The following is a 27,286-nucleotide window of genomic DNA, read 5'->3' as shown; positions in this document are numbered from 1 at the left end:
TTAATGACGCAGGACGTATATTTACGTCCTGCGGCGGCTCCCACGATATGAAGCGGGATCGCACCGCGATCCCGCATCATATCGCGTCGGTCCTGGCGCTCATCAATGGCCGGGACCCGCAGCTAATACCACACATCGCCGATCGCAGCGATGTGCGGTATTAACCCTTTAGAAGCGGCGGTCAAAGCTGACCGCCGCTTCTAAAGTGAAAGTGAAAGTGACCCGGCTGCTCAGTCGGGCTGTTCGGGATCGCCGCGGCATCCCGAACAGCTGACCGGACACCGGGAGGGCCCTTGCCTGCCTCCTCGGTGTCCGATCGGCGAATGACTGCTCCGTGCCTGAGATCCAGGCAGGAGCAGTCAAGCGCCGATAACACTGATCACAGGCGTGTTAAAACACGCCTGTGATCTGTGTAAAAGATCAGTGTGTGCAGTGTTAAAGGTCCCTATGGGACCTATAACACTGCAAAAAATTTTTTAAAAAAAAGTGTTAATAAAGGTCATTTAACCCCTTCCCTAATAAAAGTTTGAATCACCCCCTTTTCCCATAAAAAAATAAAACAGTGTAAAAAAATAAATAAATAAACATATGTGGTATCGCCGCGTGCGTAAATGTCCGAACTATAAAAATATATCATTAATTAAACCGTATGGTCAATGGCGTTCGCGCAAAAAAATTCCAAAGTCCAAAAAAGCGTATTTTGGTCACTTTTTATACCATTAAAAAATGAATAAAAAGTGATCAAAAAGTCTGATAAAAACAAAAATCATACCGATAAAAACTTCAGATCACGGTGCAAAAAATGAGTCCTCATACCGCCCTGTAAGTGGAAAAATAAAAAAGTTATAGGGGTCAGAAAATGACATTTTTAAACGTATAAATTTTCCTGCATGTAGTTATGATTTTTTATGATTTTTATGATTTTTTTTTTGCGACAAAATCAAACCTATATAAGTAGGGTATCATTTTAACCGTATGGACCTACAGAATAATGATAAGGTGTAATTTTTACCGAAATATGCACTGCGTAGAAACGGAAGCCCCCAAATTTAAAAAATTGCGTTTTTTTTCGATTTTGTCGCACAATGATTTTTTTTTCCATTTCGCCGTGCATTTTTGGGTAAAATGACTAATGTCACTGCAAAGTAGAATTGGCGACGCAAAAAATAAGCCATAATATGGATTTTTAGGTGGAAAATTGAAAGGGTTATGATTTTTAAAAGGTAAGGAGGAAAAAACGAAAGTGCAAAAACGGAAAAACCCTGAGTCCTTAAGGGGTTAAACGAGTCCCCAATACCATGCAAATGGCAAGTATCGGCCCCGATACCGATACCAGTATCGGTATCAGGACATCCCTAGTGTTCGTCATTAGCGGTGTAGATTCTATTCAATACCTGGTCACCTGACTCATTCCTTCAGGCTCTGGGGTTGATCTTCGGTTGTTGCTAACTCTTCTTCAGAGCAACTGATTGCACGTGGGTACGTAGTTAGAAGAGCTCGTCAGCTCTCTCCCAATCTCAACGTTGTATGGTCACTTTCACGTTTGGGAGCATGTATTTTACAATCATTTTTGCCGCTAGTTGTTGCAGGTCCGGAGTTGGTCGTTGTGTCAATTGTATACCGGTACACCCTGGGTGGGTAATGAAAAACAAAATAAAAAATAATATAGTCCATGACACATGCTGGAGTGGGTTTTATTTACTTGTTTCCTTTTCCACCGGTACCTTATTGGCCTGGACAGATACCTCCTCAAGCATGTCACAGGGTTCGGACATAGAGGATTCATTGTCCTTATTAGGTACCCCAGCCAGGGCATCTGAGAGAAGCGGTGGTGTCGCGTACCAGACATGGCCATCCCCAAGTTGATGGAAGAGCTCAGGAAGCGCGGGGTCCCGTTTGCTGCTATGGCACGCAAACATGAACTGTATAAATTGTTGATGGCTGAACCAATGCCTGGGACAAGCCAGCAGCAGGACCCTGTAGCAGCTTCTCTGGGGCAATTACACGCCATGATGGCTACCATGATGGACTCACTTTCTAGTATACAGGCTAGAGTGGATAGTCTGGAGGGCAGTGCCTCTCAAGGGTCAGCATCAACTGCTCTCATACCCTCGGTGATGTCTGCTCTACCTGCTACTGGCATGCAACCTACGGCACCAGTTCCAGGAGCTTGCTCAGACTCAGGTAGGGGGTCCCTGCCATCGAGGGTTGCTCCAGCCTATTTTGTCCCTACCAGTGTGTGCAAAGACCCCCCCCCCCCCGTTTAGACAGCAGCAGGGCCCCCCTTTAGGCAGCAGCAGGGGCCACCCTTTAGACAGCAGCAGGGGCCCCCTTTAGACAGTAGCAGGGATGTTAATTTGGTTTACTTGCTGATTGTCACCCACGACATGGTAGACGCCAGAACCGTGGCATGCGGGCAATTATCAGTGGGGCTGACAAGCAAGGACACCAGACTGGGTAGGAAGTTATCCCTGTCCGAATTTGTAGTCACGTTTAGTATGCTCAGAGACATCATCTATTCAGCTAAACCATACAGGAGGGGGGATTTGGACACATAATTGTTCAACATAGCGGAGCTGTGCAATAAGCATGGCAGTACTTACTTTTACGACTACCACAAGTCGATTTCCGCAAAGGCGGCAGCAGCGTTCGAACAACATGGCTATTGTTATGACTGGTCCAAACTCGACACCGAGTTGTTCTGCAGGCATTTCGCGGGTCTCAGGGCCCTGTCATGTGCCTCTTGTCAGTCAATTTCGCACATCACAGCTTGGTGCAACTTGGCACAGGATGAGTCTTCAGCAGGCAAACCTAGTGCTGCACAGACGGGTTGCAAGGGTGTAGACGGAGTAGACAAGTTGGGTAGACCAGTGAAATTTTTAGGCAAGACCCAAATTTGTAACAACTACAACCTAGCCACTTGCAATTATAACCAGTGTAGGCTATTACACGTTTGTTTCAAATGTTTCCGGGCTCATCCCCGATCTCTGTGTACGATAAAAACTGGTACGTCCTATCTAGGTGTCATGCAGATGCATGTTTTGAAGGCACTTCTTGAGTCTCACCCCGAGGTGGAATGGGTGCGTTGGCTGCTGGATGGTTTCAGCAGTGGATTCCACACTGGGTTAGTGGCTTTGCCACAGTCCACGTATGAATGTAGGAACTTACTATCTGCAGCCAAAGACCCCATGACAGTGATGGAGGTTGACAAGGTTTACATGATTGGGTCTTTCACAGTACCTCCTTTCCAGGCGTGGAGGGTGAGCCATGTCGGCATTGTCTTAGGCAAATTTAGCAACAAGAAACAGTTGATTTTTGACTTATCGGCACCCCATGGGTCGGCCATACCGAGCATTAATTCATTAAAGGGGTACTCTGCCCCTAGACATCTTATCCCCTATCCAAAGGATAGGGGATAAGATGTCAGATCGCCGCGGTCCCACTGCTGGGGACCCCCGGTATCCCTGCTGAGGCACCCCGCTATCATTACAGCACAGAGTGAGTTCGCTCTGTGCGTAATGAAAGGCGATACAGGGGACGGAGCAGCGTGATGTCATGGCTCCGCCCTTCGTGACATCACGGCCCGTCCCCTTAATGCAAGTCTATGGCAGGGGGCGTGACGACCGCCACGCCCCCTCCCATAGACTTGTATTGAAAGGGGTGGGCTGTGACGTCACGAGGGGCGGAGCCGTGACGTAACGATGTTCCGGCCCCTGTATTGCCCGTCATTACGTGCAGAGCGAACTCGCTCTGTGCTGTAATGATAGTGAGGTGCCGTAGCGGGGATTAGATGTCTAGGGGCGGAGGACCCCTTTAATTCCGTCTTGTGAATTCTCCATGAAGTACTCCTCAGTAGACCAAGCAGTCCAGATGTTCCTAGGCTTGGGGGCAGGTGCCTGGTTGTCCAAAATCGGTATCATGGACGCCTTCAAGCTTCTTCCAGTAAAAAAGGAACTATGGCAATGGTACAGGGTCAGGTGGCAGCAGCAATATTATTTTGTGGTTAAGTTAACCTTCAGCTCCAAGTCCAGTCCCTGGTTGTTTGATCAACTCGCTTGTGCGTTGTAGTGGATACTACAGCACTCAGTAGGGTGCCAGAATGTGATCCATTACCTGGATGATTTTCTGTTAGTAGAGCTCCCCCAGCAAGCACCTTGGCAGTTGCAGCGAGCATTAGAAACGTTCAGACTATTGGGAGTACCGGTATCCCCCTATAAGGTAGAGGGGACGACCAAAGTCTTTAACGTTTCTTGGCATAGTCTTAGATGCTCAAAAGATGGAGGCCCGGTTACCTGCTGAGAAGCTGGAACGCATCCAAGGAATCTAGCATAAGTTTGCTAGGTCCCGGGTTACCAACAAAGCCGAACTGCAAAGCCTTTTAGGGATGTTGGCATTTGCGATGAGGGTTATCCCTCAGGGTAGGGCCTTCATCTCGAGGCTACTGGAGTTGCTAGCATCAGCTCCTCTCCAGGACAGCACGGTCCGGTTGGGACAATTGGCAATGGCAGATCTGCTCATGTGGCAGCGATTTCTGGATAGTTGGAACGGGGTCTCCTTATTCGTGCCAATTGTCTCCACCGAATCTCCCCGCATATATACAGATGCCTCGTCCAGCATTGGCTTTGCAGCTATTTACGGGGCATGGTGGTCCACGACATACCAGGTTTGTGGGACAGCTCCGCAACCTTTGAGATCATCCCCATAGTCGCTTCTGCAGTAGTATGGGGGGATTGCTGGCGCAATAGGTCAGTGGTGTTCATGTGCGATAATTCTGCCACGGTGGATATCCTAAACAAAGGAAGGTCTAAATCCGTACAAATCATGAAATTTTTGGGAAATTTTTGGGTAAGTTAGTTTGGGTGGCCTTACAGTGTAATTTTCATTTCATGGCTCAACATATTGAAGGGGTCAAGAATGTACCAGCTGATGCCTTATCCAGGCTAAAATTTGACCTTTTCTTTCAGGTAATGCCGGGGGCGGATACGCACGGTAATCCAGTGCCACAGTTCCATGTACTCAACATGGACTAGTACAGTACAAACAACTGGCACGTGAGCTGATAATGAAGGCATTAGCTCCCAGTACTGCTCATTCGTATAAGTTAGCATGGGGGGTGTACAATACATTTTTAGCTGACTTTTTCAGTCCTTCTGAAAATAACGTATCAAATGTAGTTTGTTTTATCACATTCTGTCATCACACCAAAATATTGTCATATAATACCATCAAGCTTTACTTGGCTGGTATACAACACTTCCAGTCCATGGAATGTCCTAGTTGGCCTTCACTCATTTCGGGCCATGCGGTCAATTCTGTGCTACGCGGGATCCGTAGCACCCCCACGGTTAGTAGTAGGGTCCGATGGCCCATTTCGGGTGACATATTCAGAAGCTTATCTGACCTGTTAGACACAGCGCCGTTGGGTTTTCAGCGTAACCAATTGATAAAAGCGACTATGTATTTGTTTTTTTACGGTTTTCTCAGGCCAGGGGAAGTCAGTTACTCATCCGGTAAAGCTAAACCGGTACTGAGACAGCAGTTGTCTCGTGTCGGAGATATATACGTGCTGTCTCTCCTGGGTATCAAGATGTCCAAAACGCAGGTGCTGGTCACGTATTTTCCCACAGGTCATAAATGGTGTTCAGTTGCGGTGTTGGATCACTTCATGGCTAACACGTGTGGGTCGGGTCCTGGCATGCAGTTGTTGTTGGCAGGGTCTTCACCTCTGTTGACTACTCTCTTTACTAGTCCATTCGCTCACTGCTTAACATACTAGGTCTAGATGCTATGAATTTTTCTGGCCACTCTTTCCGAATAGGGGCGGCATCGGCGGCCTCAAAACACAAGTTACCCGCACATATTATCAAAAGGCTGGGTAGATGGCAATCTTCTTGTTATGCACGTTATATCCCGAAACCGGATAACGAAATGGCTGACGTGCTTAAGTTATTAGACTTGTGATCAATAAAGTACATTTTGCTCAAACTAAGTGGCTTGTCTTTTGCCCTTTATAGGCGTGCCCTCACCTCAAGCGGTTATGGCACAACTCAGACTGCTGTAGGATGGTGGTAGGTTACTCACTACATGTCCCAGTGGGAAGCCATGACCACAAGTTTAAAGCCCGCAGGGCTGTATTTGTGGAAGGGGCTGGACACTATTTAAGCATCGGCCATCACTCACTCAGGGCGGGTGCGGCGTTATCCCCACCCAGCCCTCCCTCTTTCTTTTCATCATACACAGGGTATGCCCTCTATAGGCGTGCCCTCATCTCAAGCCGTTATGGCACAACTCAGACTGCTGTAGGATGGTGGTAGGTTACTCACTACATGTCCCAATGGGAAGCCATGACCACAAATACTACATGCCTCCTTTCCCCCCAGATACATGAATAACTTGCAAAACAGGCGTTAACTTTACTAAAGTCCACTGTGCACAACCATACAGAAAATATTTCTTATGCAAAGGGTGTCGATCAGTATTTTAGTCTCCTGTTTTGTCTGCAGTAATGATAGGTTCATTCTGGTTTGTGAAACAACAGTTCTCTCGCTGCATACTCTTTCCATTGTTCAGGTCATACTAGGAGATGTAATTTCTTGCTGTACTATGGTATAAAGCAGAGCTAAGCTGGATTGGCAACTGGTTTATTTGCTTATTGGGGTGGGAAAATTTAATGCGGCGCAAATTATACTTTGTGTTTCATCCCTTTGTCATTTGTAAGATTTCTTTTCTTATTGTTGACAATGAATGCAATACTAATAGAGACCTCAAACATCTTTTATTTTAACTATTGTATTTGTGTGTTTGCAGGGGGAATTTGTGTCTGCATTCAGGCAGGTACAGAAGTGGGGAAGTTCAGCTCCGGTTGACATTGCAGCCATAAAGGTCATATTAAAAGAAGGAACAGACTTAATAATATCCATGAATATTTATTATGGAGGAACAGAATCAGCCTGTATTTTTGCAAAACGTGTCAGTGACTTACTTGTTGGTAGGTATGTATCTCCACACTGTTTAGGACTTACAGTATCATAATGACCCAAAAATCCATAGTATTGGACTAGCATTGTTCAGATTGGATCCACAGCATCTGGTTAAAATTAATAAATCTAGGCATGTCCTCTGCAAATTTTAGAATATATTGCAATCTGTCTGCTATTGACTGTTGCTTCTTACTGTCAGTGTAGGACCGGGGGAGGACAGGGAGAGTTAGCCCTAAGCTGTCACTATATACACTCTACCTGCCTACTTGTCCATCCACCCCAATGGTGGATCAGGAAATTGGAGCCGGTCTCTCCCTGCTCTAAAGTGCAGTGGGCGTAAAAACAAATAGTACATAGTCGATCACAGGCCAGAAACAGAAATGGAATAACTACCAAAAACCAGACATAATATTATTATACAAACAGGGAAGAATATAGTGTACTAAGACTAGGTATGGAACAGGTAGGACTGACGGAAGAACTGAATGAAAAACATTCAACTGATCAGGAAAATTGGACACTGTTCACACTGGGACACAGAACAGAAACAAACTGGATACCCCACTCCACAAAAGGAGTAGACAGCACAATAAAGCCAAATTGACTGCTAGCCAATGGGCACACTCCACCATGTGATCAGGAAATCAGGATGCTGACCTAGTAGGAAACAAATATATAAAACATAGAACACAAGACTAGAACTGGATGAGTCTGAATAGACTCCAGGATACCAAACAGGAATTATAACATACAGAGGTAACAAGCAAGACTAACAAAATGCGAACACAGACTAAGCAGAACGGACATACATAATCCTAAAAATTGACAAATGTAAAATAGACTAAAATCTACAATAAACAAAACTATTAAACCATGGCTAAAACTCAGATAATATCACAAGATAAATACAAGGTGCATGCTCAAGCAGACATGGAAGTGCATAGCAGAAATTACCAGCATAGAAAGCAGGAGAGCTTTTAAATAACCCCACCTGAATTCTCATAGGGTCAGAGCATTAACTATTCCCTATCCAGTGAGAATAGCAAACTGCATGTGCTTATCTAAGGGTAACATTTTGATTATTTTTTTCCTCACTCTAATATCTCAATTTTTTTTAACAAAAGTATTGAAGTGAATCATATTAAGCTTGTTTTAATGCTTTGGAAAATGGAGGCATGCTGATGGGGTGGGTTCATAAAAAAAGAAAAGTATTTTCTACCATACATACCTTACATACAGGAAACAGCTTGGCTACATAACACCAGGTTATTCAGGTGTAATAGTATGTAATAGCACCTGCAGCAGTACTGATATGTTCCAGTTGATGAACCCCTTTTCTACCACAGGCGCTGGAACGAAGCAATGCTCGATGAAGCCTGTAAATTATTCCTGGAGGAGGTACCAGTTCAGGAATTAGCCCTACATGGGATGACAGAGAATGAGAAAATGCTGGTCATCAGCTCTTTATTCAAGTTCTACCTTCAAGTGTCCAGGGAACTAGAGAACACAAAGCACTTTTCACATAATGGTGTCAATGTGAGTAATAAAGTTTCTGTTTTGTTTCAGTGACTAAAGTTTTGTCATCCCCGTCTCCTGACTGTAGACTTGCTCTATCATGATATGACTTTAGTCATTCAATGAAATAATCTGATGAAGAACTAATAAAAGTTGTCTGTATTTGCAGTTTTTATTAATACATTCCATCTCCATTCACGTTGTGAAATCTATTCCTGTTTTTTCGATAAGCCTTGACTATTTTTCCATTGCACAGGAAAATCAATTCACCTTTTATGCCTCGGACAACAAGAATTCTTTGAAAGCTTTCCAGCAGAGGACAATGAATGGTTCGAATGGCTTCCATGTTGATCATGTATGTATATGGGTTTTAATTTTTTCTTATATAATTTATACATTATATAAGATGAGTTTGTCAACCACAAACATTAGCAGCAGAATGGATTAATGTGCAAATCTGATTCTTGGTATCAGTGCATATAAGCTTAGCATTGACTGAGTGAGGATGCATGTGGCAATGGTTGTGTAGTCATGAGAACCTGGCCCTGGGTGTCTGCAAGTGAGCATATGCTTGGTCCTGGGTGTTGAAATGTGTAATGTATAAATGTGTAATATATAAGTGTGTAATCTGAAGAGAGTGTGCACCTGGATGCTGTAGTTCTGACCCGTTGTTCATCTGATTTTATTTCTTGTCTTTATCAGCAACTTCTGTAATAAGCAATTTATGGACTCTTATCCCCTTTCTCTTACCCCCTTTCTAAATGGCAGTGTGATGTCAGTCCGATTATGCATGGGTAATGAATATCTATTTTAGAGTCAATGTTTAGGAGAAGGTGGTTGGGTATCTCAACTGTACCTGCTACAGAAGATTTAAAGAACCCCAGTGTTTCTCCATATAGTAGGCATCAGAGGGAGCTTTGTGTGTCCTCGATATTCTCAGGCACCTGCTGATCTTCTTCACATCTTTGGATGTGTCCAAGCTTGGATGCATACTTGTCCGCAATCCTTAATTTCTATTTTCTGTACTTACTCTATTAATGTACCCCATGACATTAAAATCTGCCTTACTAACACCAAAACCCTGGCTTTTATAGACCATTCTGCTACATCCTACCAATTATGAGTACTTTAACACAAACTAATCCATGAGTGTAAGACTCCTCCTGCAAGCTGGCCTCCAGCAAACCATACTTTTAAGCTCTCAGTGACCCTGACAGGGACCAGTGACCCGCCAGCTCTCCCAAGGTCTAACTTGTACACAAAGTGCGAGCACAGCCCCATGATTCATCATCATGGTACAATAATCCTTTAGTATCCTGAAGCTGAAACAAATGATGGCATCTTATTCTATGTCGTTATCCCAGAGTGAAGATTCCAGTCTTGTAAATGGACATGAAAATGGCCAGTCAGTACCATACAAACCTCATGCCCTTCAGACCATAGTAGAGGAAGAGTTTGATGATGAAGACACATCAGCTGTAGATGGAGAACTTTTTCTAGCATTAGTAACCAGCAGCAGACACTATGCTAAAATCATGTAAGTTTCTGTGTTATTAAAATGTATACAGGCTATGGACATTCAAATTGATGATTTTTTTTCTTCAAAAAAAAAAGTAAATATTGTTCTATTTTAATGCAATTTTTTCTATTAGTCATATTTGTATTTAGGTGTGTGCAAAGAGGTGGGGAAGGCACCGCTTGTCTCTGGCTAGGTGGGAATTAACTTCTGAGCTGAAGTGGAATAGCAACACAGCAGATAAAGACAAACCACAATATTGTCCCCGGGGGTGCTAGAATGTAGATAAAGGATAGCCTTAGAACATGATAAGCACTTAAGACAATAGAGAATACCTGCACTCACCGCAAGGCAAGGGACGAGAAGCTCCTATCTGGAACAATCCAGAGGACTGGGACTGCAGTGATGAGTAGACGCTCAGAGGCGATCACCGGTACTTTCGTGCAAGGTGCGCTTCATTCAGCCTTGTTTCGCACCTTGCGTGAAATTACTGGTGGTCCTTTCTGAGTGTCTACTCACTGCAGTCCCGGTCCTCCGGTTTGTTCCAGATAGGAGCTTCTAGTCCCTTGACTTTGCGGTGATGCAGATATTTTCTAATGTCTTCAGTGCGTATCATATTTATATTTAGAAAGCACAAACATATTACCAGGAAGCCTTCAAAAAACAAAATTTTTCTGTATTTCCTTTATGCACACCTTTATTAAAGCTAACAGATTTTCCAGTGGCATATTTTTCATGCTTTGTATAAACATCTCCGAAGGTTAGTTTTAAAAATTGTTTCCAGCTTAAAGGGGTACTCCAGTGGAAAACATATTTTTTTTATAGGTCTTTAGAAGTCAACTGGTGCCAGAAAGTTAAACAGATTTGTTACTTCTATTAAATAATCGTTACCCTTTCCTGTACTTTTTAGCGGCTGTATGCTACTGTGGAAATTCTGTTCTTTTTTTTTTTGGACAACAGAGAGCACTGTGGACAAGACAAAAAAGAAATTGAAAAAGAACAGAATTTCCTCTGTAGCATACAGCTGCTAAAAAGTACAGGAAGCGTAAAGATTTTTTAATAGTATTAATTTACCAATCTGTTTAACTTTCTGGCACCAGTTCATAAAAAAAAAAAAAAAAAAAATGTAAAGTTTTCCACCGGAGTACCCCTTTAACAAGCTTGCTGACCATCACATGACCATGTTATACATGGTTGAAGGTCCTGAGCAGGAGGGATTATCTTTATATGCTTATCAGCGCCACCACAGGGAAAATGAAGCCTTACAAATTGCACATTCAAATCAATGAGCTTTATTTGTAATATAGGACTGGACATGTTCTCCAGAGCAAGAGACCCTCATTGTACCTGATCTCCATTCTGCCCAAGAGATGAGGATTCTGCGCAGAAGTATTTCCTAATACAGTTTATAGAATAGGCTTTCTAATCTAGACATCCCCTTTAAGATCTGTTTCTGTTCTGGTGTTAACATCACTGCCAGTACTTTATGCATGCTGTATATTTATTACTGTAAAACAAAAATAGTGAAACAGAAACATAGCCGCACATCCACATTTGTATTTTGATCTATTTATTTATTACTGTGTTGTCAGATCCATAAATACAGAAAATGCGCTTAAGGTACCTGGAGTAATTGATATAATAACCATGGAAGATGTCCCAGGACTAAGCACCTCTGAGTTGCTTGCAGAACATGAGGTATAGCTGAAAAATGACTGAGCCATTTTATTGTACATAATTTTCTATTATATGAATATGAACACACACTTGTCTTTAGGTAAGATACATTGGACAAGCTATATGTGCCGTAGTAGCAAACACCCAGAACCATGCCAATCAGGCAGCATCAAGAGTAAGAGTACAATATGAGGACCTGGAGCCTGGTATTCTATCCATTCAGGTAAAAATATTGTGCAATATCTGTGTCATGCTTTCTAAAACATCAGAATAGGCATTTTAACATGAAATATTACACACGCATAGGATGATGAAAAGTATGGGCTTTCTGTCTGGGACTAACCAATAAGAGAAGATAGCTCCTATGACTCCCATTTGACAATTCTGTATGTCTGTTGCTCCATTGATTTAAATTGGGGCAAGCCAAAAAAGAAAAGTAATGCTCATTATAGTCACAGCCTGTGTCCTGGGTAGAAATGTTAGTATTCCAAGAAAGGATGTGATGCACAAAGGCCTGACTGACAGTAGGCAGAAATTTGGAGATTCATTCGTAGTGTGTCTTTAGCATCCGCTTCTAAAATGTTTTTCCATTATGTTTAACATTATATATCATAATAAAGTGTAATTTAATAAAGTAAATGTTGGAGACAAATTACAAAGTAATCTCCTACTAAAATATGTTGAAAAGAAAACCTTTTATAGTAAAGAAGCAGTCCATAAATATTGAGTTTTTGCTTATATAGTGTAGAATATGCTATTATTAGAAGCTGATAATATAAGGGTTGATGTCTTTTCCAAATACAGAGTCAAAGTGGAGAAGTGGAGAAATTGATAGATCAGACATCCTCCCATTTATACTCTGGTCTAGAGTATCACATGAGGTAGAGCTTCAGTCTCCCTTTCTCCTTGTTGCTAGAGCTCTTACATGGCAGGAGAGCAGGGCCAGGCTCTATCACATAGGACACTTTAGAACCTGCCCACAGCAGAGACCGGCAGTATGACTCAAGAGAGTTATATAGGTAGACCCATGGTTCCACAGTACGGAGCCGCACCGCCTTCATTTGCTTCTGTGCCGACTCTGCGGTGAATGTTTGAAGATAGCCTCCCATACAAGGGATAGAAAAACTCCATATGCCTCTACATTATAGATATACAAAAAAAATTGTTTGTTACAGTCCTTATTTTCTTAGCTGCCAAGTAACTTGCCACTGCTATACCACTAAGCTTATGCTCAACAATTATTTGGATATACACTTTTGTATCTGTGGTTTTTAGGATTCTATAAAGCACAATTCATTTTTTGAGCCAGTGAGAACAATAGAGTATGGGAATGTAGAAGAAGCTTTTGAAAGTGTGGATCATATATTAGAAGGTAACTATACCTTGAAATTGATAATATAATAAAAATGATGGTCACCACATTATAAGGGATAAGTATGTGTCTGGAGTGCTGAATTTGTTATACTTTTCAAAGAACAGGTGAAGACTATATAGGAGGACTGGACAATCTTTACCTGGAATCACAGACTGTACGTGTCATACCCAGATTAGAAGAAAATGAAACGGAGGTGTTTATATCTACAAAGGATCCAGCATCCATACAGGTAAAGTAACATATTTGATAAGGTTGAAAAGACCAGAGTCCATCAAGTTCAACTTATATCCTTAATGAGTTCCTGCTGAGTTGATCCAGAGGAAGCCAAAAAACCCTCATATTAGAGGTAAAAATGTCTTCCCAACTCTAAATATGGCATCAGAATAGATCCCTGGATCAACCTTCTGTCCCTATAAATCTAGTATACATAACCTGTAATAGTAGAAAGAGCGTTGTTTTCAGCTCACTCAGTACAACCCACCGCAGCACGGACAGGTGTGGACATCACCAGAAATATGGTTAGAAAAATAAATAGAAATCCAGCACGGTATTCCAGAGCAATTCATGCAATTGATTACATAAAGCTTGCAGTACAACAAGAATGCATGGTGGTGATGCGTTTTGGCCAGTAGTACCTGGCCTTACTCATACCTGTGTATGCTTTTTGCAATAAATTGCACGAATTGCTCTGGAATACCGCGCTGGACTTCTATTTCATTTTCTAACCATAACCTGTAATGTTATTACTCTCCAGAAATGCATCCAGGCCCCTTTTGAACTTACTGAGTTCATCATGACCACCCCTCCAGGAGAGAGTTACACAGTCTCACTGCTCTTACAGTAAAGAATCCCCATCTATGCTGGTGTAGAATCCTTCTTTCCTCTAAACGTAGAGGATGCCCCCTTGTTATAGATACAGTTCTAGGTATAAATAGGTCATGGGAGAGATCTCTGTACTGCCCTCATATATTTATACATAGTTATTAGGTCGTCCCTAAGCCTTCTTTTTTCTTTTCTTTTGTACAGCGGTAGAATTAATACCTTGTCGGGGGCATCTATGCCCCTTTTGATGCACCCCTTGATTTTATTTGCCTTGGCAGCAGCTGCCCGACACTGGTCACTACAGCTAAATTTACTGTTAACTAAGACTCCCAAGTCCTTTTCCAGGTCAGTCATCCCAAGTGTTCTCCCATTCAATATATATTCCCAGCCTGTATTTTTCTCCCCATGTGCATTACCTTACATTTATCAGTGTTGAACCTCATCTGCCACTTCTCAGCCCAAACCTCAAGCCTATCCAGATCCATTTGTAACAGTGCACTGTCCTCTACTGTGTTAACCACTTTACAGAGTTTAGTATCATCTGCAAAGATTGTTACTTTACTATACAACCCCTCAACAAGGTAATTAATAAATATATTAAATAGAATAGGATGCAAAACTCACCCCTGTGGTACCCCACTAGTAACAGTCACCCAATCAGACATGTCTTATAATTTTGTGGAATCCGGAAAGAGGAATTTCCACTGTGTGAATAGGACAGTAAAATCCCCTTTGAAATAAATGTGCAATAAAATTAGCGGAATGTCTGTGCGGAATTTTTTGGCAGAATTCCATGTGCACATTCCATGGTGTGAAGGAAGGAGGAGAAGTGTTCAGGAGGACAGGCAGTATAAAGAAGAGAGCTGGGAGGACAGTGGAAGCCCGAAAAGTCTAACCATTTTCTGTGCTCATGGGGTTTCATGGCAATTTTTGCTATGAGCACCTATGGTTAATTTTTACATTCCTGTAAAAGTCATTTCTATTTTGGTCCACAAAATCTTAAACATTTTCAGTAAACTGAGTGGTTGTTATAGACATGCTGGGCTTTTAAACTTCTTATCTTTTTAACACTTTACACTGGAGCAGCACATCTCATTTTGTTGGTTCTATTGGCAGGCTGCGGTGGCATCAGCCCTGAATGTTCCCTCTGATCACGTCTTGTGCTGTGTGGAGAAAAGTCAAGGCTTAGTGCACTCGCATGCTGCATCTCAAGCTGCTATTACAGCAGTGGCTGCACACAAGTGAGTATTAAGTAAGGGACAATCTGTATTCATTGATTTGTGCGTAAACTGCATTAGAGTAGCCATCCACAGATCAGCCAAACGATATTATGAATGCTAACTTACAAATATGTAAGTGTGTACCATTGCATTTGATTGTGGCGCAGGTGCAATGACCGATTGAAGCCTTGGATTTTCTCTCTCACCACACATGTGCTGCCAAAATGACAGAGAGGGATGTGCTGCTGCCTCTCTGCCAACACAGGCATGTTAAAGGGGTACTCCGGTGGAAGACTTTTATTTTTTTTTTATGAATTGGTGCCAGAAAGTTAAACAGAATTGTAAATTACTTCATTACTTCTATTTAAAAATCTTAATCCTTCCAGTACTTATTAGCAGCTGTATGCTACAGAGGAAATTCTTTTCTTTTTGAATTCATTTTTTGTCTTGTCCACAGTGCAGTGCTCTCTGCTGACACCTCTGTCCGTGTCAGGAACTGTCCAGAGCAGCATAGGTTTGCTATGGGGATTTTCTCCTGCTCTGGACAGTTTCTGATACGGGCATCAGGTGTCAGCAGAGAGCACTGTGGACAAGACAAAAAAGAAATTCAAAAAGAAAAGAATTTCCTCTGTAGCATATAGCTGCTAATAAGTACTGGAAGGACAAATATGTTTTAAAAGAAGTAATTTACAAATCTGTTTAACTTTTTGGCACCAGTTGATTTAAAAAAAATGTTTTCCCCCAGAGTACCCCTTTAAGTGTGATAAGTGAGGCTGAGATTTCAGTCGCTCACTACGCCTTTGCCACATGCGTGGGATTGTACCGGGACTCTCAGCTAAAAGGTGGGCCCTGCCAATAAATATGCAAGACGATGTAGATTTGGTGCACAGAGGTGTTGTGGGCCAAGGGCAAAACTGACCCTAGGACACACCTCCTTGACACTTGCACTGCCCATAAAGCTGCATTTTTTTGTGAAAATAAACACTTAAATTCACAGAAAAAAGGCCATAGTCACTGGTTACTGGTACAGGGATAGGTTAAAAACCTATTCCCACCATGATGTAAACCGGCTACAATACTGAATACATGTCCACGGTTAAGTTAATTAGTTCTAGGGAGGAGACACTGCATTAGCGTAAGAAGAGCTAACAAAAGTAGTACTTGCACAAACATAGTCAGTAGGAGCATTTTATTGTGGGTTTGGCTCGTTCACCTCTTATAGTTGGAAGTTAGGGCCTGGTGGGCTGGGAAGACACTGCTAATTATGGATATTACCATCTGTGTACATATAATTTTGTAAGTGGCAATAAAATGTGTAGAGCTTAGATTCTCACACAGTTCATAACCTTTGTAATTATTTTCAGTAGTTAAAAAAGTAATTAAAATAAATGCATATATTACATAATACACAATATAGTGGATAGAGCTACACAATATATAATGATATACATATATAGCCTTTTACTTAAGTATGGTGACCCACGGGTGTATGGCAGGACCACAGGTGGAGCGGTGTGAGTGGTGGGATCAGATGGTATTAATCCCGGAGGCAAGATGTTATCAACCCTAGTGTTCGTGACGCCAGTATGGTTTTAGGGTTCCGGAACACAACACATCCGGTTCCTCTGATATCCCAGTTGCTAGTAGTTAAATGAGAGTCCACAACCAGTTATGGTCAAACGGAGGCTTTACTGAGTATAAGACAGATGGAATTATCTTCACAGCTAAGGCCAGATTTCCCAGAGAGGTGGCCAGGACCCAGAAGGACCTTGCAGCTTGCTGGACCAATATACTTGTAATTAACTTGACTCGAGATTGGACTTGACTATATGCAGGACTTGACTAGTTTCAGTGACAGCAGACATAGACTTACTGGAATGACTGTTGCTTTTGTGGCCTTCCAGATGCTGATCACTTGCACTGAGATCTCTGGTGGTTGCTGTGCTCAGTAAGGTAGCATAAGAGCTAAGAGACTGAATTGTAATGGCTGCTCCTTTATATAGTGGGGCCTGGACTAAAGCCCATTGGTCAAGCTGCGAGTCATAGGTTAAGCTGGTGCTCTCTGGGAGAACATGTGACAACAAATCATGTGACTGCATAACATAACATGTGACAGACTTACAGTTCCTTGAGACCTCCCACAGGTTCTTTGTACTACCTATACATAAGGATGCTGTCTAGGCATTAAAGTGATATACACTCCATTCAGGGAACAACAGGGGGAGACCTTGCAGGGGAGCGCCCAAGTCACTAAGGGTCTCAACCTGACAGGGCCTAAGGGTAGTGCAGGACCATGTCCTGTACTGGGACATTACATAAGCATAAACATTGTAAACTTAAACAAAGATTGTATGAGAATAGGAAAAAAAGGAAACAGAAACAGCCGCACTATTAGTGGTCGAGGCCACTGGCATTTGCTATAAACAGATAATTATGGACACTCTTTGGCTTGTCACTGTTTAATTAGTGGTGTAAGGGTGCCTTTGTCTGGTATTGCAGTTCAGGGCCGGTTTTGGGCTTAGTGTGGCCCTAGGCAAAATCAAATGAGGGGCCCCAAAAGTCGTAATAGTGCACTAACCAGGTTTTGGTCACTTCAAATACCATAAAAAATATCTAAAAAGCAATTGAAAAGTCCCATCAAAACAAAAATGGTACCAATAAAAATTACAAACCAAAGCACAAAAAATGACCCTCATACATCCCCATATACAGAAAAATAAAAGAGTTATAGGGATCAGAATAGTACAATTTTATATTTTTGTATAGTTCCACCACATTAGGTTGGCAGTATAGTTCCCCCACATTAGATTGTAGTTCCCCCACATTAGGTAGGCAGTATAGTATCCCCCACATTAGGTAGGCAGTATAGTTCCCCCACATTAGGTTGCCAGTATAGCTTCCCAAGGTTAGGTTAGCAGTATTGTTCCCCCACATTAGGTTGTAGTTCCCCCACATTAGGTTGGCAGTATAGTTCCCCCCACATTAGGTTGTAGTTCCCCCACATTAGGTTGGCAGCATAGTTCCCCCACATTAGGTTGGCAGTATAGTTCCCCCCACATTAGGTTGTAGTTCCCCCACATTAGGTAGGCAGTATGTTCCCCCACATTAGGTAGGCAGTATAGTTCCCCCACATTAGGTTGTAGCTCCCTCACATAAGTTAGGCAGTATAGTTTCCCCACATTAGGTTGGCTGTATAGTCCCCCCACATTAGGTAGGCAATATAATTCCCCCACACATTAGGTTGTAGTTCCCCCACATTAGGTAGGCAGTATAGTTATCCCACATTAGTTTGGCTGTATAGTCCCCCACACATTAGGTTGGCAGTATAGTTCCCCCACATTAGGTTTTCAGTATAGTTCCCCAACATTAGGTGCAGTGTAGTTCCCCCAATTAGGTGCAGTATAATTCCCCCACATTAGGTGCAGTATAGTTCCCCCACATTAGGTGCAGTATAGTTCCCCCACATTAGGTGCAGTATAGCTCTCCACATTAGGTGCAGTATAGTTCCCCAACATTAGATGCAGTATAGTTCCCCAACATTAGGTGCAGTATAGTTTCCCCACATTAGGTGCAGTATAGCTCCCCACATAAGGTGCAGTATAGTTCCCCAAATTAGGTGCAGTATAGTTCCCCACATTAGGTTGGCAGTATAGTTCCCCCACATTAGGTTGGCAGTATAGTTCCCCCACATTAGGTCCCCCCTCTCCCCCTGCTTTTTCTATTTTTTCATATTTCCTTACCTGGCCGTGCTCGGCAGGCTCAGGTAATGCGGCGGGTCTTGTGGGCTGTGTGGATAATATGACGCGTGATGTCCTCTGCCGGCTCCTCTGCGGGGCATCAGGGGCTTCACTCATCATTTCCTGCAGCCTTGGCTGGACTGCTAAACTCAAGCAGCCGGCACTGCAGGGAATGAGGAGTGATGTCACTGACGCTACGCAGAGAAGCCGGCAGATGACGTCACTCGTCATATTATCCAAACAGCCCACATGACCCGCCACAATACCTGAGCCTGCCGAGCGTGGCCAGGTAAGGAACTATGAAAAAATTGAAAAAGCAGGAGAAGTGTCTGGACCCGCCGGCTGCTGATCCGCTACTGAGAAGCCGGCAGGGGGCCCCCTGGGGGATGGGGGCCCTAGGCAATTGCCTGGTTTTCCCCGCCCTAATGCTGACCCTGTTGCAGCTCAAATACATATTGCATGAGGTACTTCAGTGCTCAAGGTTCTACTGACCTACCCTTCATGTGGGGAACACACTAAGCATAGCAAGGGGGCATCCTTTTCGTTTAGAGGAAAGAAGGTTTCTACACTAACACACATGGGGGTTCTTTACTGTAAGAGGAGTGAGACAATGGAACTCTCTCCAGGAGGAGGTGGTCATGGTGAACTCAGTAAAAGAGTTCAAAAGGGGCCTGGGTGCATTTTTGGAGAATTATAACATTATAGGTTATGGATAATAGACTTATAGGGACAGAACGTCGATCCAGGGATTTATTATTCTAATTGTCATATTTGGAGTCGGGAAGAAATTTTTACCTCTAGTATGAGGGTTTTTTGCCTTCCTCTGGATCAACTCAGTAGGGACTCATTATTAATATTGGTTGAACTTGATGGACTCTGGTCTTTGTTCAACCTTATGAACTTTGTTACTACAGAGCTAGGTTACTGAGAGCTATATCCCTTTTATTGAGCATCTCATACATATGTCAGACCCTTGAGCGGATTTTTAATAGTAAACAGTAGGCAGTACTATTATTTTTTGGGTGATCTTTCCTGAAGACTCAAATCCCCTTGTGACCAGCAGTAAGGGTTGTGTAATTAAAGCTCTCTCTGATTAAATATAATCAGAGCTGGGACAAAGGGTTGGCAGGGTAGGCACCCACTAAGAGCGCCACCACCTAACTGGTCTGGGGAGCACAATTGCTACCGAACACTAGCACCAGGAATTCTGGGCACTTGCCCTGGAGTGCCATTTTTATCTGCAAGCCTGTGCTTAGTTTGTAAGGTTGAAAAAGATATACAGGATATAATGGCAAGAAATTGTGCATCTACTCATGTATGCAGACAGAACAGTTCATGTTAAAAATTGACGGTTACACGTAAATGCTGCAAGCACTGTTATAATATTCTATGTATAGCATTGATACTTAGACTTAAATAGCTTGTATTTTATTACAATCATTGTAGTTTATAAAACTAGACTGTTGAAGATGTCTAGAGCTAGACCAAACATATTTATAGTTATAGCACTGTTGTCAGCTGAAATAGAACATAGTTTGAGTGTCTTATATGTACTTTGATCCTGATGAATTAAGCAGCCAAAAAGTTTACTTAGATTTTTTTTACATTTCAGAACGGGTCAAGCAGTTACTTCAGTCATTGAGCGAAGAGTTAAATTGCCAGTTTTAAGACCTCAGCCTCCATTCTTTGGCAAATACAAGGTTGGTTCTGTGGAATGACAGAAATGCACTCACTTGTATTGTGTGACTGAAGTGGCACTATTTTCTGTGACATCTTACCCACCTGGTGTGCAGTCATCAGGAAGAGAAATGTATGTTGTTATACATTTATTGTTCTGTATGTTTCACCAATATGTTGAGAACTTTGAGAGTCAATTGGGCAGGAAAAGGGACAGCAAGACAGCTGTCAGGATTTATAATAAGACTGACAGGTCACTAAATTGCAGAACAAGGAATAACACCTGGAACTCAGATATCCTCAGGAGCAGAATAGTTGGACTTATTAGCAGTAACACAAGGAAATCATACAACATTTTACTTGTATTACCTGTCAGGGGTGGATTGTGTTTTTTGTATTTTAATGCCCCCTGAACTGCATTCTTCTGCAATAAGCATTACTGTCATTACTGTGCGGCTCGAGACAACTCGTTGCAAATTAGCTGATTACATTGAATCTTTATTGTGTCAGGTTCCTTCTAAAGGAGTTTTCAAAGATATTACCCTATATAATATGTGGGGTTCTGTCCCCAGGAGCCTGAATGATCACTCAAAGAAATTGAGTGTGCTGGAGCCATGGAGTACCCAGCAGTGATGTCTATATCAACGTGATTTAGTCAATGTGCTGAGCCGCAGCACCGAGCACACACTGACATGCATGAATGCTTTTGTGCCATCAATGTAAAATCTGGCAAACCCCTTTATCATGTATTAGTACATTTTAATGTGATTCAATAGCTTTATTCTTCTGCAATGAATTAATATTTTTTATAATGTACATAAAAAATTATTACTATTTGTGTGTTGAATATATCCTTTTATTGTAGGTGGGATATATGGATGATGGAAGAATTATAGCATTGGATGTCACCTACTACTGCAATGCAGGTCACAGGCCAGATGAATCTTTCAAGGTATACCTAACATGATGTATATTACTATATAAACGTGTTGTTAAACAGAATGGATATATGGATTGTTTTGTTGTTTTATTTGTTGTTATTACATTATATATTGTTACAGGACTAAGAGAGCTGCTTCTCTTTTGAGATTTCGAGTGCGACCAGTGTTGACTGAATCAGTCGGTGCTGGGACCGCAAAGATATTACCAATAGACAGCAATGTCTGGGACACGAATTCTGCCAAAACATTGACCAAGTTCAGCTTTCTGATGGAATTTTTAGATCAGAATTCTCGGACAGAAATTCCACCAGAAAATTCTGCAGTGTGAATGGGTTAACACTTCCACTGGCATTTTACCCTAAGGCAGCGGAATTTACGACCAAAATTCAGAAGCAGAATCCCAGTCGGAAATTCCGTAGTATGAACCCAGTCATAGGCTACGAACTGACATTTTTGTTTGACCTTTGTTTGGCTTGAAAAAAAATGCTGCAAAAACTGTCCCTGTATTTGTCCCTTCTCTGTAATGCAGTTTTTGTTATCTTTTGCAGTTTTTTTTCCTCAAAAATAGTGTGTTAGTTTAGGCACTTTTTATTTGCCTTTTTATTACACTTTTTTTTTCTTAAAAGTCATGTGATTCTTTAATCATGTGACTTAAGGATTTCTATTGAAGGATTGGGGGGAAACACCAGAAACAACACCAATACACATGTACACATGGCTTTTTTCTTTTTCAACCCATAGAGGTTTATAGGAGGAAAAACGCCACAGTTTCTTAAAAGAAATGCCATACCCAGAGCATGTTGCAATTTTTGTAAAGTACCCCATAGCCTAAAAATGGGTGAAAAAGACAGCAAAATACCCCAAAACAAAACACCATGTGGGTATAGCATTTAATATTTTCTATTGACTCCCAGCTAACATCTGGCAGCAGAGTTTTTGGCCCAAAGAGAATGGGCCAACATTTTACTGTCACTAATATTTTCAAAAAGTGTGTAATCAGGGCAGCCAAACTTATTTAATCAGAGTAAAAGCTCTTTTTTTGGTGGGGAAGGTTATCCACTCGATATGCGACCCAGGAAGGTGTACACTGGGACCTGTAGTGCTGCAAATATTTTGACAATCCGATGTAACCCTTGTAAGTGCTCACAGCTTTTGTCAATGGAGTGCTTGCACGTGTTGGTACAATGGTGGGAACCCTCGGTGCATGTCCCAGTGTACTGTGTGCTGGTGAAGGTGGTTTGGATGCCCTTGTTGTTTGTAGGTGCAGATAACCAGACACAAGGAATCGAGGAGAGGGTGCAACGTAATTTTACTTAGAAAACTTCAGATGTCAAACAGCAACAACTCCCAGACTTTAAACGCTGCAAGGGTTTCTAGTGCATGCAGAGGAGAGGTTGCCATTAAAGTGTCACTGACAGACAGAAGAGACTTGACTTGGATAATGACTTTCTTTCTTTAAGAGTTCTGGACTCAGCAGTCGGGTCTATCCCATTACATGACTTGTTCCCCATATAGAGTATAGCTGGTCTGAAGCATTTGTAAATGAACCCTATGAGCGGGCAAAAACTGCCCTCAGACGGTATCTTTTGGATGCCTCAAATAATAGGGTGATGTCGAGTAGACAAGCTTTTTTCGCAGAAGGCGAATCAGCAGGACATATGTTATCCTCAGACGGTATCTTTTGGATGCCTCAAATAATAGGGTGATGTCCAGTAGACAAGCTTTTTTCGCAGAAGGCCAATCAGCAGGACATATGTTATCTAACACCTCCAAGGTGCAGAAAGGCTCAAATGTGATATCTTCATTGATAGAGGAGGATGGGAGGATGGTTGAATCTAACTTGGAAATTCTAAATATGTTAGAACAATTATATGTTTCTCTATATACAGTTAAACAAGGGGTACATCAATGCTGGGGGAAATTAATGATTTTTTACAAGGTACTAATTTATCAATATTATCTAAAGAGGATTGTGATTATTAAGAGAGACCCTTGACTGTAGAGTAACTGGAAAACGCTGTTTCCAGTATACCAAAGAATAAAGTGCCAGGGGCAGATGGACTACCATCAGAAATTTTTAAGAGATTTGGAGATGTACTTTTACCCCAACTACTTGATTTGTTTACTAGCGATTTAGAGGATGAGATGCTTCCTCCCTCTATGCAAGAAGCAATCATAGTAGGGATACCTAAAACAAGGAAGGACCCCCATCTATTTTATTTGTATGGACCTATTTCGCTGCTATGTCGCGATGTTAAATTGCTGGCGAAGGTATTAGCCTCCTGTCTAAATAATGTTATAACATCTGTTATTCACACAGATCAGACAGGACTTATTCCCACGTGGTCCACGTCTATAAATATCCGTCATCTATTTCTGAGTCTACAAATCCCTCCGGACTCCTCTAAAAGTAGGCCCTAAAAGCTTTCAAATGTGTTGAATTGCCCTACCTCTTGAGACATGAATGGAGGGGACGTGGCGTGACATCAGGTCCCCAGTCCCGGAAACCCGGAGGTTTCCGAAACTGGAGACTCAGCACCCGCATAGAATGCGGGTGCTGCAAGGAGATCGCAGGGGATAAAATGTTTTTGCCTGGAATACCCCTTTAATGACGCGCCTGTAGTTAAATGTGATGCTAAGCTGTTTTGACAGAGCGAGGAGCTATTTCAATTTCAAAAGAAAGTCAAATGATATTTTCATTTATTTGTTTATTTTGTGACTGTTTGTTTTATGGATTTGTTAACTGCAGGTTCTTACTATGTCCCTACTGAGTGCACAGAATGCATACAACATCCCCAACACCCGATGCAGTGTTGCAGCATGCAGGACAAACATGCCAGCTAAGTTGTTCTGTGCTGGATATGGATTTGCACAGGCAGCTATGCTTGCAGAGATTTGGATAGATGCAGTTGCTGACAGATGCGGTATATCACCAGAAAAGGTAACATGGGTTCTATATAGCACACTGAAATCTATAAAATACTTTCTCATGGCATGTTCTAGCACAGGATACAAACTGTGGATTTCCATGTATTTAATATTTGCTTCATTTTTCATTGGACACAACTTCCTTCCTCGACACTTGCAGCAGCAGAAATATTGCCTGAGCTTCTGTTCTGTTAACACTATTTAGAGAGATTCTTTGTGTTCTCTACAGGACAGCCTATTATAAGACCTAATGGCCAAACAGAAAACTGCAGCATATCAGGATTGTTGTAAAATATAGATTACAAAATGGAACAATTGGAAGAAAAATTGGCACAAATTCTTTAAAAATAGGTTTAACATGAACGCTTAATTTAAACAATAGGTAATTTTCTGAAGACACATTCTCTTTAAATATTAAAATTGTGTCTCCGTGCAAGCACAATAGAGGGTGCCTACTACATACTGTTTTATTGCTAGGTTCAGTTTTTAAATAGTTTTCCAGTGTATAGGCAGACAATTTTTTAAAATTTATTAGTAAAATATATTTCTTCTTTACCAACAAGGAGTGTGTTTCAATGAGCTACAAATCTCTCAATAAAATGAAATGTTAGGCTTGCTGTATCAGCTTTAAACTGCCCCCTTTGTTCTTCAATGGATGATCTGCGTTAGACAACGTCTTGTTATGTGATCTTATTATATTTTAGACTAGGAATATGATTATTTCAGCAGTCAGTATTGTGGTTTACTCCAGTGTCCGTGAAAGTACTCAATATTGTTAGAAAGTTTATACTTATTTACCTGTAAGTAATGGTTCAGCCTTATCAAGTAGCAGCTGATATGTTTCATGTACCATGATTTTACCGTCATCCATGTATAACTATTAACATAAAATTGTAATGAAATTTGTAGGTTTTTAAATGATACATTATAAAAAAAACAATTTCTAGGTACGGCACTTGAATCTACACCGAGAAAACAGTGAGACATCATTTAAGCAGGACTTTAATGCATCTAACTTATTGGAGTGCTGGGATGAGTGTCTGGAGACGTCTTCTTACCATCAGAGGAGAATTGCAGGAAGGGAAAGCAACAAACAGTTCTCCTGGAAGAAGAGAGGCTTCTCTGTCATCCCTGTCATGTTCCCTATTGGATTTATTGGAGACTTTATCAATCAGGTTTGTAGACCTCTTGATTTATTCTAGGGAAGCAGCTGGAGAGTGATGGGGACTGATGGGCATGTGCCCTGTGATCTGGGGGCAACAAGTAAGATAATGGTAGGAATGGTGGATGGTTTATTTAACATATATAATTAATGTAGCTACATGACAATACAGTATGTAGCTTAGGTCCTTATGTAAGCCAATACTTGTTGACCAATAAAAGGGTTTATTTAACAAGTGATATTATCTTACTGTAGGCTTCTGTGCTTGTTCATATAAATAAAGATGGATGGGTGCTAGTGACACCTGCTGGGAATTACATGGATGCAGAGACTCTAACCACAATGATGCAGGTAAGACTGCCTTTAAATAATACCTTGTACCATTGAGTCATTGCTTACATATTTCACATGTCTGGATAGTTTTTAAGCATCTACACATTTAGGGGCATATGTAAGGTGGGGATTACACAGTTAAAACCAATGTACCAATTTCAACGACACACACTTAAAAATAATTGGATGGAGCAGAGAGTCATTGGCACCAGGAATTTGATGCAGACTGGCATGATGCAGTGGCGTCATTGTGTCAACAGTCTGCATTGTGTTGTGAAAAGCACAAGCCGTAAGCCAGTAGAGGCCTGTAGCCTAAGCTGATCTGTTATTAGAGCAGGGCTAGGTATGTTTTTTTTTTTCTGGCCACTTTATGAATGTGTGAAGAAACCTAGGAGGCACATTATCCATGTATGGGGCACTAAGTGACACTAAGGACATCATTACTGTGAGAATCATACTGCTATTACTGTGAAGACTGTTATAGAGGGCACATGTACTGCATCAAGAGCAAGCTTTTTTTCAGTGTGATGTACACAAAGGGGGGATGTTTTTGTGTTGGGGGCACAAAGGGGGCACTGTAACTGTGTTGATACCACTGAGGGAGCAATAATAAAACTATTACTGAGTGAGGCACAAAGGAGGCTCTGTTAGGGCCCATTCCGAACAGAATTCCGTTTGCAGCAGCCTCTCCTTGTTTTCAATGGGGATTCTGCTGCCCTATGCACACTTTGGAAGCTCAGTAGCAAATCATGCTCATACTTTCGCCAAAATCCTCCTGTAACTCCATTTTAGTGAAAGGAAAGGTGCTTAATGCTCAAAGCTTATTCAAACGGAATTCGGCTAGGAAAATTTTTGGAATAATGTCCGTAGTTGGCCCTTAGTATGTAGGACACTATTACCATCTAGGGGACTGTTTTTGGGAGGTAACTATAGTTATGATGGCCCTATGCAGAAGCAGAAGGATGTAGGCAGCAGGCTAGGAAATTTGTGTAAAAGGTTGGAAATAAGTTAGTGAGCCGAAGACATCTTGGTGGAAATTTCAGCAGAGAAGTCATGGCTAACCAACGAAACTAATCAGTGTATACACTTCATTACATCTTCAATGGCTTGCTTTAACATTTCCATAACTTAGGTGGTACCTTTAATAAACGGAAATAGGGTTACTCATTTAAAATATACAAGTGAAGTTTTATTGAGGACTTACAGTAAAACACATCTCTGCCCCTTCATTATGGAAAACCCAAGTATACTTAAATCTGTGTGTAATCCCTCAATAAAGCAGTAAGGTTTAGGATTATGGCATCATCATTATAGTCTTCACTGGATTTTTAGAATAATTATGTTGGATTATCAATAGCTACGTGCCATTTCATGTATAGTATCGAATATGGGAACTAGTCTGT

General features: G+C 41.7%; 1 protein-coding gene across 6 annotated transcripts in view; it reads left to right on the top strand.

Annotated features, from left to right (window-relative positions):
* Positions 1–27,286, top strand: part of LOC130285072 (aldehyde oxidase 2-like) — a 133,972-nt gene that overhangs the window by 83,951 nt on the left and 22,735 nt on the right. For all 6 annotated transcript variants that reach the window (XM_056536230.1, XM_056536229.1, XM_056536228.1 and 3 more), the window contains 14 exons: positions 6,808–6,992; positions 8,327–8,516; positions 8,752–8,850; positions 9,860–10,032; positions 11,604–11,709; positions 11,789–11,911; positions 12,964–13,060; positions 13,168–13,292; positions 15,002–15,126; positions 20,455–20,542; positions 21,385–21,471; positions 24,210–24,401; positions 25,336–25,563; positions 25,806–25,901. In XM_056536230.1, coding sequence (XP_056392205.1) covers positions 6,808–6,992; positions 8,327–8,516; positions 8,752–8,850; positions 9,860–10,032; positions 11,604–11,709; positions 11,789–11,911; positions 12,964–13,060; positions 13,168–13,292; positions 15,002–15,126; positions 20,455–20,542; positions 21,385–21,471; positions 24,210–24,401; positions 25,336–25,563; positions 25,806–25,901 — 1,914 coding nt within the window. The remainder of the gene's footprint in view (positions 1–6,807; positions 6,993–8,326; positions 8,517–8,751; positions 8,851–9,859; positions 10,033–11,603; positions 11,710–11,788; positions 11,912–12,963; positions 13,061–13,167; positions 13,293–15,001; positions 15,127–20,454; positions 20,543–21,384; positions 21,472–24,209; positions 24,402–25,335; positions 25,564–25,805; positions 25,902–27,286) is intronic.

The sequence above is a fragment of the Hyla sarda genome, chromosome 8, assembly GCF_029499605.1.
Source record: "Hyla sarda isolate aHylSar1 chromosome 8, aHylSar1.hap1, whole genome shotgun sequence".
NCBI lineage: Eukaryota > Metazoa > Chordata > Amphibia > Anura > Hylidae > Hyla > Hyla sarda.
The sequence above is the reverse complement of the archived record's forward strand: the minus strand, read 5'-3'. Positions and strand labels throughout refer to the sequence as shown.